The sequence below is a fragment of the Rhinolophus hipposideros genome, assembly GCF_964194185.1.
Source record: "Rhinolophus hipposideros genome assembly, chromosome: 8".
Lineage (NCBI taxonomy): Eukaryota > Metazoa > Chordata > Mammalia > Chiroptera > Rhinolophidae > Rhinolophus > Rhinolophus hipposideros.
In genome coordinates this window covers 3,743,574-3,756,364 of record NC_138054.1, presented here as the reverse complement: position 1 = coordinate 3,756,364, position 12,791 = coordinate 3,743,574, and the positions used below count along the sequence as shown (strand labels likewise).

The 12,791-nt window shown below is 38.8% G+C and overlaps 1 protein-coding gene across 1 annotated transcript in view; it reads left to right on the top strand.

Annotated features, from left to right (window-relative positions):
• MYLK4 (myosin light chain kinase family member 4) overlaps positions 1–12,791 on the top strand; it is a 95,305-nt gene that overhangs the window by 63,557 nt on the left and 18,957 nt on the right. Inside the window, exons 2-7 of the mRNA XM_081057466.1 lie at positions 5,322–5,400; positions 5,757–6,207; positions 7,429–7,730; positions 8,945–9,050; positions 11,703–11,796; positions 11,868–11,977. Coding sequence (XP_080913592.1) covers positions 5,322–5,400; positions 5,757–6,207; positions 7,429–7,730; positions 8,945–9,050; positions 11,703–11,796; positions 11,868–11,977 — 1,142 coding nt within the window. The remainder of the gene's footprint in view (positions 1–5,321; positions 5,401–5,756; positions 6,208–7,428; positions 7,731–8,944; positions 9,051–11,702; positions 11,797–11,867; positions 11,978–12,791) is intronic.

Genomic DNA, 12,791 nt, shown 5'->3' with positions numbered 1-12,791 from the left:
CAGGCTGGGTAGAAGACTGGAGGACAAATATTTTTAATCATTTGTAGCTGTGCTCCATAGCCTGGCCCCTGGTGGTAGCAGGACAGAAATTAGGAGTCAGCCACTCCCTTCACCCTTGGTCTTCACATACCTCCTCAGGACTGAACATGTGGCCCGCATTGTCTGGGCTGTATGAGGGGGTTATCGGGACAAGAAAACCTGAAAGTGGGTTTTAATTAAGAAAAATCAGTAGCCAATTAGGAATAACCTGATAAAGTCCATTTGACCAATGTTCACTCAATGTTTTTTTTGTTGTTTGTTTGTTTGTGTTTGTTTTGTTTGTTTGTTTTTTTGCCAGAGGAGGCTATAAAATATGGTAGCAAACTTTTTTGTTTATGGTACTACTCGATACATCTTATAATCTTACAATAAAAGTAAAATTACCCATGTGTCTTCACTAGCTAGATGGTCCAATATATACAGAGTGACAAAAAAATGTATACACATTTTAAGAAAGGAAAAAAAATATTAAAATTGTAACACAATGAATGACACTCGCATTTATTTGATGAACGCCATCTTTTGAGCTAACGTCATACTACACATTGCACCGTAATTCAATTCAACTTCGAAAAGCATAAGACAAACAAATGAGAAACAAGAACTCATAGACACAGACAATAGTTTAGTGGTTACCAGAGGGTAAGGGGAGTGGGGGGAGGGAGATGAGGGTAAGGGGGATCAAATATATGGTGATGGAAGGAGAACTGACTCTGGGTGGTGAACACACAGTGGGATTTATAGATGATGTAATACAGAATTGTATATCTGACATCTATGTAATTTTACTAACAATTGTCACCCCAATAAATTAAATAAAAAAAGAAAAGTAATACATAGATAACATCTCTTAAAATGTGTACATTTTTTTGGCACCCCTGGTTTATATCCTTGAGGAGTCCTGTTTACTTGATTTATGAATGAAGCACTGTCCGTATAACAGCGAATGCATCAAAAGACTTTAATTTTCCTGGCAGGGTTATTTTCTCAGGTGACTGAATACTCTCGATGTTTTCAGCAACCCAGGGAGGGTCCACTTACTGAGTTAAGAGGTCAAGGTTAACACTTTCCCTTTCTGGATTCGTCAGTCAGATCCTGTTCTGCTTATTCCACACCAGTCCCCACAGGCCACGAAACAGGTTATACTTTGTGAGAATTCCTCTTATCTGCCAGGAATTTTAGGGAGTTTTTTTTCACTTAACACAAAGAATTTGAGTGTGCCCCGAGGATGAAGAAAAATAGATTTATTTTGCAAATGATCTCTAAAATCATCCTCTATGCTCAGACAAAAAAATGTAGTTTTCATATTTCTTCTGAAAATTCCTCAGTATTCTTTTAGGCTCTATTTTCCCCCTGTCTCCCATGAGGAGCCTAATCAAAGTTTAGCAGAGTCATTATAAATTGTTGTACTTTTGTTTTCATGCTTCTTGGTATTAGGTTAAAATTATCAAGAAGTGTTCATCTTGGCATCTCCATAAGCAGTAACATGAAAAGCCCTCAGCTCAGGGTATGTAGTTACTCCAGTCATGTCCTGTTGTGATGTTAAAAAAACAATTTTCTGTAGCAACTATAATCCCCAAATGAAGAGCTGTTGATATCATTTAATATCATATCAGTTAAGTGATGCAAAGAATATGAGAGCCAGTGACAGGGATGCATTTCCCATGGTGGCGAGGTCATCTGGCTTCTCCGTGATGCAGCCTGAGGAGAGAATGTTCTCACACTGACTGGGTGGTGAGCACACAATGTGATATATATACGTGATGTGTTATAGAATTATATATTTGAAACCTATATAATTTTACTAACCAATGTCACCCCAGTAAATTTAATTAAAAAAAAAAAGAATATTCTTACAATGAGAGCACCAGTCCTGAAAGCACTTCTTCCCTTCATTGCATATGGGTTCAACAAGCAGTTTTAGAGCTCTGACCCTGTGTGTGGTGCTGGGGGAACAAAGGTGAAGAGAAGGGTTCTAATAGTCCCTTCATGCTCCCTGAGGATGACCGTGGACACTCTCTGGGTACATATGCCCCACTCAGGACACCAGTCTAGGAAACTGGACAGAGTGCAGGGAGCAGAATGGTGTTTTGCATAGTTGGGCATTTGGGCCAAGTCCCCTTTCTTCCATATGTCATTCAAAATTCATTGATATATTATTATAAAAGGAATGGATAAATGGTTTCAGGAGGAATCTATATGCAAATAGATTCCTATTAAATGAGTGAATAATGAGTGAATAATGAGTGAATTTAGCGAACTGAGGCCCTCCTCCTGGTGTGTCATCGGTGTGAACTTAGCAGAGGGAACAATGTGTGACATGATTTTTACCAATTAACAGAGGGTGATAGGAATCTTTACAGGAATAACCACGCTTACCAGCTCCGTTCTGTTCACTTTAATCAGTAGAAAATAGGCTCAGTTTTCGACAACTCCCAAGGTGTACCTATCCATGGACTTGTGTCCTACTTTAGTGACTTCTACACATAACTTGGAAACACAAAGTAAAACATTTCATATTGAAGTTGTCCAGAAATAGGAAAGGAGAAACACAAGCTCTGTGTTTTGGAATCCCTTCTGTGCAGAGTTCCTCTAGATGTCAGTATTACATAGGGGAATGAAAACATAATGGCCTGTGGCAATGAATACAGACCTTACATTATTTAAGCAGTAAAACATACGTGATATATGATTGACGAAGACAAAAACAGCCTCATTTGGAAGCTGGTTTCTTATACCCCTTAGGATCAACAGCTGCTCCTGTTGCTCAATCAGACTACTGTCCCCTGAGAATGTTGGCCCAACCTGGGGACATTTGCCACCAACACGGCAGATGGCCTTAGAGGCGAATGCTAATCATTCATCACTCTGCAGAACCTTACAACCAGCTTCTCAATTTTACCTATTTTGGTGGATTGAAGTTGACTGAAACACACCAGTTTTCATTATTAAGTCTATCTGTGCTTTTACCATTGTGTTCATACCATCCAGAATAAATCCAGAGACACAATGCCTATCCACCAGGAATTTTCATTTCTAAAGAGAAGCATTAGAAGACAAAGTTATAAAATTTCTGAAAAGCTACTTGTTGAACTATATTATCTGATTAATTTGGATACATATTTTTTTTTTTTTTTTTTTTTTTAAAGATTTTATTGGGGAAGGGGAACAGGACTTTATTGGGGAACAGTGTGTACTTCCAGGACTTTTTCTTTTTTTTCCCAAGTCAAGTTGTTGCCTTTTCAGTCTTAATTGTGGAGGGTGCCGATCAGCTTCAAGTTGTTGTCCTTTCAATCTTAGTTGTGGAGGGCGCAGCTCAGCTCCAGGTCCAGTTGCCGTTTCTAGTTGCAGGGGGCGCAGCCCACCATCCCTTGCGGGAGTCAAACCAGCAACCTTGTGGTTGAGAGCCCACTGGCCCATGTGGGAATCGAACCGGCAGCCTTTGGAGTTAGGAGCACGGAGCTCTAACCACCTGAGCCACCGGGCCGGCCCTGGATACATATTTTTAACATCAGACTTAAATTCTCTCTCTCATCTCTCTTCCATGTTAATTCTAATCTTTTGACCAATGAATATTTATTCCTTCACTCTACTAATGTGTTTTCATTTTATGCCCTTTTTTCTCAGTCTTTTTTCTTATCTGCAGCAGTGCTAGCTGTGTGGTAGATATATTCAATAAATACTGACAATCTCTACTTTGGCTATAATCTCCCTTTTTCCCAGAGTGACAGTGAAGTGTGGTAGTTAAGAGCGCAGACTGAAGCAGACAACTGAATTAGAATCCTGGTTATACCATTTCTGAACAATGTATCCCTGGAAAATTGCCCAACTTCATTATAAAATGGAGTTACGAGTATCTACCCCCAAGGGTTGTTGTTTGAAATAGGAAGTATTCAACTCAGGAAGTAACCTGAGTTAAAAATGTAACATGCTTAGAAAAGTACCTGGTATGTAGTCAGTGCTTGGTATGTATTAGCCATCATCATCGCCATCTTCATTATCACTGTGTCCCAGTCTCTGAGGTAGGAGCCAGGAATTCAAAGACATACCTGTATTTTTGCCCATCTAAGGTAAAAAGGAAAAATGTTTAATAAAATGTTGCAAGGGACACCAGCCTTGGGGGTACTATGTGCAGAGAGCTGTGTAAAGGATGAGGGAGCAGCTGGCTTTGCCTGAGGAAGCTGAAGGACCTTTTCCCTACAAAGGGAAAAGTATGCATATACCACCCCTGCACTTTCACTTAAAAGAAAAAATTTTAATCCCTGAGGCTATAAGCTCTAATTTTGTTTTTCAACAGATTTACTAAACATGCCTCCATATTTCAGGGTCCCTGTCTGAAAAATGGAAATGCTATGAACCTATGAAATTGCCCTTTAGATTGTTTAAAAGTACATTGGCAATTTGTCTTCATATTTGTGAGCTGCACTTGCATGGCATTTCATGCTTTCAAGTCACCCTGAGGCAAATTTTGCTCTCTTGCCAAAGAAAAAAGACCGATTCTTTGGACATCCTTACAGTTTCATTAATTTGTAATGCATAACTTTAGAATTTGTGATAATTTGGGTGAATTGGCCTAATGTTTACCTTTTATGAGGTATTTATAAAGGTTTCGCTAAGCTAATTCAGAGAAGCTAGTTGTGAGAAGAATGTTTATCTGCTTAGGAAAAGGGCCATCTGTTCTAAGCAACGTAAAAGCTCCATTTATAAAAGCTTATTTTAGTCTTCTACTTTCTGGTTTACAAAACCCATTCACAAATGTCCTCTCATTTTGATTTGATTTATATGTGAACCATATCAAGACAATATAAACGAAGGCCAACGGTGACTTACATATTATCAATATCCTTTAATCTATTCATGAAGATTGGCCTTCTTCTACAAACAACGTCAGAGTTTTACAGAATTTCTTTTACAATAGTGAGTTCATTTGTCTTCTAATACTGTAGTCTATATAGGGTTTCATTAATTCAGACTGTTCTGCCCTCAATACTTTTTTTTCTTCTGTGTTTGAATTATATAATACATGGCTCTCAGTCTGGGGCGATTTCATCCCCAGGGTGGGGCAGGGGAGCACGTAACAATTTCTGAAGACATTTTGAATGTTACCACTGGGAGCGAGGGTACTATTGGCATTTGGTAAACAGAGGCCAGAGATGCTGCTGAACATCCTGTGGTGCTCATGACATCCTTCACAACGAAGAATGACCCAAGTGTCAGTACTGCTGAGGTTGAGAAATCCTGATGTAATGTGTAACTGCAATTATTCCATTGTATATCCACAGGCTAAAGAGAAGGGGTGGTCACACCCCGACCTGAAGAACATGACACCTGTCAAAGGCAAAAGGACATCGGCCTTCACAGGTAACATCTTTAGAAAACTAGACATTTATGGGTAAAGAAAGCTCTGTTATAAAAGTCCTGTTATGTTGTTGTTCTTATTCAGAGGAAGTTACACATTCAGAAAGCCCCGTATCGGGAGAAGTGCTGTTTGAATACCTTTATTTGATTGGTTTGGGGTCCTACTAGTTACAAACTAGAAAATCTTTGGAAACCCAATTGTCAATCAATTGGTCATGTTCACTTCAACTTTGGTTTTCAAAAGCTTCTATCTGCTGATAAAGACAAACCTGAATAGAGATGCCATTATGTGAAGCCAAAATTATTCTGATCACGTACATCCTCCATTAAAAAGTTTTGTGTCCTATGATGGCTTTTAGAGAGATCTTCCCAGAAGGACCAGACTTCCTCTGAGAAAGAAAAGGTTAATAAACTCATCAAGAAAAATGCTGAGAAGACCAAGGCCTCTCTAGTTCAGAGAACTTTTGCCATATTTCATACAGAAAGACCTCCAAATGAAGTAGAAGATTTTCCTCTAAGGAAGACCATAGAGCCAAGAGAAAATACAGATGGGAGAGATATTTCATGCACAGAGAGACTGAATAGACAAGAAAATAATAGTGCTGGAGATGATAAGCAAGCCATTGTGGATAAAAGCGCACTTCCAGTGTTCAAAGGAGAGAAAAACGGGCTTCATTCTAAGGAAAAGACTAGTGAAAGAGAACCTGACAGAAATGGGCAGCCATCTATTGCAAATGAAACAGTGCTGGACAAGTGTTCAAATACAAAGCAAAATGCTGATAAAACTAATGATGATCAGTTCTATGAAAGGTAGGGGTTAAAGCATTACACATCTTCAATTTATGTTTTTTGTAGATCTATGTGCCTTTGTAATTTAAGGCCATATCGAAAGGATAACTGAAGTGAGCTTTTAAAGCAATGTTTAGAAACCAATTTCCCACTTGTGTAGATTTTTCTTGGCCATGTTTTCTTGTCACAATTTTTTCTTCATGCCTGTCTGTGACATTTTCAGGCATTTTATTGTTTCCTAAGTCTCCTACCAATTACATGACAAAGATAATGATTATTAATACTGACATCAATCAGTATTTTTAAAGATCAAGTAAAAATTTCTTAGTTTTAGCAATATGGAGCACATCCTTCCTAAGATCAAGAATTGAATAATAATCAGATTTATCTGTAGGTTAAAGACCTAATTCTTAAAAAGTTTACCTATCCCATTATACATGACAAATTGGCTATTTCCCCCAAAATATTGTGAAGATTGAATAAGAAGTAGATTACTAAATGACTCTTTCTCAACTGTGTAAAGTTTCACATATAAATGCAAGTAATTATGTAGCCAATTAAAATAAATTATGTTATGATGAGCCACAGAATCTGTTTGAAATAGGAAGTATTCAAACATCTGTGATCTTCTTTTTTAGGGATTTAAGATATAATTCTTATTTCAGTTTTTAAATAAAATATTTGAAATCTACTCATGGAGAAGTCTAATTTTCCAAGAATTAAACATAAACACTGTTGTTTACTAAGAAAGTCCATCACTGCAAAGATGTGCTCAGTAAGGTCTGGAGCTGGCACAAAACTGAAACTAGGTCAATTCTTTCACCAATAAAGGTTTACTCTCACTGCTGTTAATATTCAGAGAGATTATTACTTCTTTATTATGCTTTAATTTAGTCATTTCTCTGTTTTATAAGGAAAGGAAGTGAAAAAATAAAAATCAAGTTAGGCATTCATGAAATGAGTGCTTTTGTAAAGGGACAATGGAATAATGGGGTTGCAATGAGGTCACTGCGGAGATTCTCTGGCATCCTAGTTACCTACACCCATCATCATGCGGCTTTCATCTGATGGGGAGGCATACTGCTCCATTTTATCCCCAAATGACATGCCATCTCTCTGTCATGAAGCTTAGATCCCTTCACCTAAACACCATTTTAAGGAAGCTTTAGTTCTAAGAAATTTGACCTCCTGAAATTTTTCTCCCTGAAACTTTGACAGCTGCAGCTGAGTTTTATTTTCCAGGTGTATCAGCAGTGTAAAAGCCATGTCCACATCAGGAGTCCTGGGAAACTCAGCAATAGGACCCATTTTGCAGAATGCTGAAGAAACAGAGCCTATTGGCAGTAGTAAGCGAAGAGTGGCGGAAGAGTGCTTCATCAAAGAGGACAACAAAAAGAGCAGAGTAGATGTAGCGGGTACAGGTGAAGGACACACATTGAGAAGGACACAGGAAACCAGACAGGTCCAGGGGAGCTTACAAAGCCAACCCCTGGAGTCCCCTGGAATTAAGACCTCCAGACAGCAAGATCTGGTGACTCCATTGGGTAGGACATGGCTTTTGTTTCAGACTTTTAAAGCTTCTTAACCTTTCTAGCAAACATTTCCAACTAAATTTCAATTAGCCTAACAGCCTGAAGGAGACATAATGCCATATGGATGCCATTTGTGTATGTAACTTGATCACTCATTCATTCATTCATTCATTCATTTATTTGGTCTGAAGAGATGAATGCCACCAAGAGAATTCTTTCATGGCTTCTTGATTTTTCTGCATATTTATGGTGAATGTCCATATCAAAGCAGACTCCTGGCAATTTATACTGTCTGAATTAAGAAAAAAACATTAACACTTGGCAGTGTGCCTAGCACAAGATAAGTGTTCAATAATTATATGTTGAATAAATGTAAATTTTTGAAAGGAAAGTTATTACTCACCTCTGTTTGTATCCTTGGTATGCGTGTAACAAGGTGCATGCAATAGGTGTTTAAATAATGAATAAAAGAGGAAATGAATAGGGTCATAGCAAGCAAATTTTAACAGCAGTAATCATGGAAAAATAAAAAGAATACTGGAAGAATATTATTGGGTAATTACATATTTTAGAACTGATCCTGAGGTGGATTAGAGTTTAAACGCTTAGGATAGAAGGTAGAAAGTGGGAGAAATTTGAGAGCTGTGGAATATATACTTAGCCAGTTTTACTGGGCGTTTTATTTCCAGCCAGGAAAAATTCATCTTTGTGCCTTAAATGTGTCTTAAATAAACCTAAAATATTTTGGAAAGTAATATATAATAATATCAAACATTTCAATGACATGAAGAAACTTTTCATTTTTTTTCTTTGCTTTAATTAAAAAATGGGCTGTATCAGTGGTGCTTTAAAAAAATAATGGAACAAACTACTTCTCATGTTTGAATTTAAGTGGCCTCAGGCTTGGAAGTATAACCTATTTGACTGTATTGGGGTTGTACATTTGAATTATTTTGACCTTTCTAAAAATTGTCCTGAAGATGGTATGAATCATAGTTTAGTGGTCCTGACGTTCTTTCTCAAAGATGTCAGGTGTCACTTTCGTGAATCACATATTATAATATGAAATGAAAATTTATATTCCTTGGCTCATTAGGAATAAAATAGATGACTTGTTGTTATTTTATTATTAAATGAGCAAATTTTCACTCTGAGGCCCAACGCTTGGTGCCATAAAGAGTTCCGACTGCTTAACACATGGCCCTTCTTTTCCTCTCGCCTTCTAGATGACATCCAGGCTCCTCCTGCCCCATTTACTCACCGGATTGTGATAGCCAAACAAACAGCAGTCAACAGTTTTTATACTGTGAGCAGAACAGAAATTTTAGGAGGGTAAGTAATGCTCAATTTTAACACATTTTCAACAAAAGATGAGAACTTTCAAAGAGATCAATAAAGAGGCCTTCATAAATGTTTGCCAGTCTCCCCGAGAATAGAAACGTCACAAACATTTCAAGAGATCTTAACCACTTCTGAAAGTTGTCACATGCCAGAAAGGTTGACGTGGTGACAGTGACTAAATTTCACATTTATTATCTGCTTTACTTCCCATGTTGTAAGGTCTGAAAGTGAGAGAAAACAGCATGAATCCCCAGAAGGTTTAGAAGCATTCCAAAGCTTGAATACTGAGAGACAAAATGTAGAAATGAATTAAAACTGTATATTGCTGGTGGCATGTGTTAAATCTTTCTCATCATTATTGTTAGTTTTCCATTTATGTTGTCATTTTAATACAATGACATTATCCATTACCATTATCCATTTCAATCAGTTATTTTCTTCACTAAAGAACTTATTTGAAGAACATCTCAATTCAGCCTCTCCCTGAAGAAGGAAGAGTAAAGTCCATCAGGAGATCATTACTGGGGATGTTCCTTCCTCTTCTACTTCACTCACAATCTCCCTATGGGATTTTGTCGTCTAAAGCCTAAATTATAAAATTTACTGCCATCAACATATCTATATAAGATAGGAAGAGAAAGCAGAAAATTTATAGAAATATAGACAAGTTTCACTTAACAACACATAAGAAAATATCCATAGTTACTATAATGCATGTTTCTGCAACTCGCCATTGAGGGCATGATTGGTATTTGTATAAGCCCCTTTTTCCTCTTCCCATTCCATGCTTCTTTGTCCCTCCACTACGTAGAACCATCTGAATTTTTTCCTCCCTAGCTGGTTGGTCATGGAGCACTCCCCTCGAAACTGAGGATGGGCTGAGGGAGAAATGGGAGTTCTGAAACCTGAATAAGTACCGTGTGAGTCTGAAGTCTTACTGCCTGCAGCAGCATATTTGGGTCTTCAGGGAGTTCAGTGACAAGCCAGCAACTGTTTTTCTAAAGGAGAGTACCTATGGCAGAAGAGGCTTTGAAACAATCCCTAGGGTTTGTGCTGTGTTTCAGGTGAAGTTTCGTCAATGACTTCCCTTTGGGCAGCATTGGTCATATCGCAGTGTGGACCACCTGCTGGGCATCTCCTGTCTGGTCTCCACTCAAAACTGGCAGCTATAACTCACTCAGTAAATGAGTTAGAGGAGCACAATCAAATGTGTATTATTGCCTTAAAATGCAGAGTGATCATCAGCTGGAGTACTTCCTTTCTAGTAATAAGAGATTCTGGATGTAGCAAATTATTGTTCACTTTTGGGGGAGATAACGCAACTTGCCAAGGATCACTGGGTCCCAAAAGACCTGCCCGCTGAGGCAGGCTCCTGAATTTTTCTGGGGTTCATCTCCCAACCTGTGGTTTCTAGTGTATTTATAATCCCTACTCAATATACTCAACTAGCATGAGGCTGTCAGTACGGTGGACAAGCAGGAATACTGGGAGGTGGCCTAATCATTCAAGGCACTTGCAGAACAACTCATTTGGGAGAGACAATTGAGATAGTCCTAAAGTTAAGCAGTGATGTGACACCTCTGCTGGGCCCGGCAGTTCTGGGGGCCTTTGATAATTAAGAGGAAAAAGGATTTTCTTAATCAGCAGCCACACACAAGGTGCTGGGAGCTGTGTTCATGTGCTCCAGTAAAGAGGTTAATCTGGAAGGGTGTTTGCAATTGAAGTCATCACTTGGTTGTTTATGAACCCATCTGCTTCTGCCCTGGGGTGTGTAGTTGAGTTGAATGGGATGGGGTGGCAGTCACCACCCTTCCTCCATTTGGTGCCAGGATCCTCACCTCTGCAGTCCCTTAGGAATGTGGTGGCCTTAGGTGCATGATGTGGTTAGGGAAGCGTTCCTGTCACTCCTGCCGTGATAGCTGCCATTGCACAGGCTGCTGCCTGTGTTCTATTTTACTCGATCAGGAATCAAAGTAAGCAAGTCAGATTTAAAAATTGTTCACAAGGGTGTGCATTTTTGTGTGTGATTGCATTTGTCAGAAGCTGTCTGACAAAGTATATATAAGTTTACGTCCAAGCTAAAATGTTAAAAAACTCATAGATGATTATGTGATACGTGTTTTTGATTATATGTGTCTATATGCAATATTGTCATTACTTCTTATTTATTTATATGCAGTTTCCAAAAATAATCTGATGTGCTTGGCTCACAACCTGTATTTTTCACATGCTTACAAAGCCTCACTTATTACATTTATACGAGTATATATTCAGAACAATTCTATTTTTTCTTTAACAGAACTTCTCAAATTTTAGGGTGCATATAAATTACCCAAGGCTCATTGTGAAATGCAGATTCTGGGGCCTCATCCCAGATTCCTGTCTCAGTAGAGTTGGAGTGTGGCCAGGAAACATGTGTTCCTTATAACCCACCCGCCTCCAGGTGATTCCGATGCCAGTGACGCACAGACCAAACCTTGACACTGTCATAGAAGTTTATTGGTAGATGCACCAATAGCTTTGCTTATTCAAACTCAAAAAAGAAATGCCCCGGGAAACTTCCTTGTCCACTTGGCAGTAGCTGAAGCTGGGTCCTGGTCGGGGACAGAATCTCACACTGCACATCATCCTCTTCTTTGTCAGAGGGCGCTTCGGCCAGGTGCACAAGTGTGAAGAAAAAGCAACAGGTCTGAAGTTGGCGGCTAAGATCATCAAGACCAGAGGCAAGAGGGATAAGGTAATGGCGGTGAGTGTGGATCTCTCCTTGCTGTTGTCTTCACCTCACTAAGCCTCTTTCCTTCTTCTCAGGATGAAGTAAAGAATGAAATCACGGTCATGAACCAGCTGGATCATGTGAACCTCATTCAGCTCTACGATGCTTTCGAGTCTAAGAACGACATTGTCCTGGTCATGGAGTAGTATGTGTGCCCTCCTGCTCTCTCTTCCGCTTCCCTGCAAAGCTTGCACACACATCCAGAGAGTCCCGCAGCACCCATGACCATGGGGTGCAGCTCTGTCGTGCCTCAGCAGTAGCTAGACACACTCTTGGTGCACCATTGATTCTGACTTGTGTGTATGAGACAATCAGTTTCAGGGAGGAAATTACTTAGAAATAGACATCTCCATATATGATTTTATTAATATGGAGAATGACAACATAGATCTAACTTTATATGTAAGTTATACTGTCAAAAATCCAGCTTAAATATTATTCTGGTTAACCTGCAGGAAAGTGTTTTTCGAACTACATTTCACTTTCACCCTAATCACTAATACAGAGTTCATGTCAAACTCTTACTAGTTACGGCTAAGGAACTTGCATTTAAAATCACCTTTATAAAAACGTTTAGTTAGAAAGTGAGTATTTCTAACTAACGCAGAATCAGTATTGTGATTCAGTTCCTTTTTCCCTCATTTTGGGTTTTGTTTAGCATTGTTCAATAAGGAATTTTGAATACTAAATATCTAGCATCAGCCACATTGAAGCACTTTATCACTGAAATGAGTCTGAGGAGACCCTGTCTAACCCTCACTTAGTGTTTGGAATTCCCCTCCCTATCTTCTTAAAATTCTTTTTATCTTCCATATATGATAGAAAATGGCAGATGTGGACTCACTCCAGAGCTGTAGCCACTGGATAAACGGTGTTTTGAGACTTTCCATTTGTGAAATTGATGGTAGCTGAGACAAGGTCCTTCAACCTAAGAGTCATCTAACTGAGATAGCAAAGAA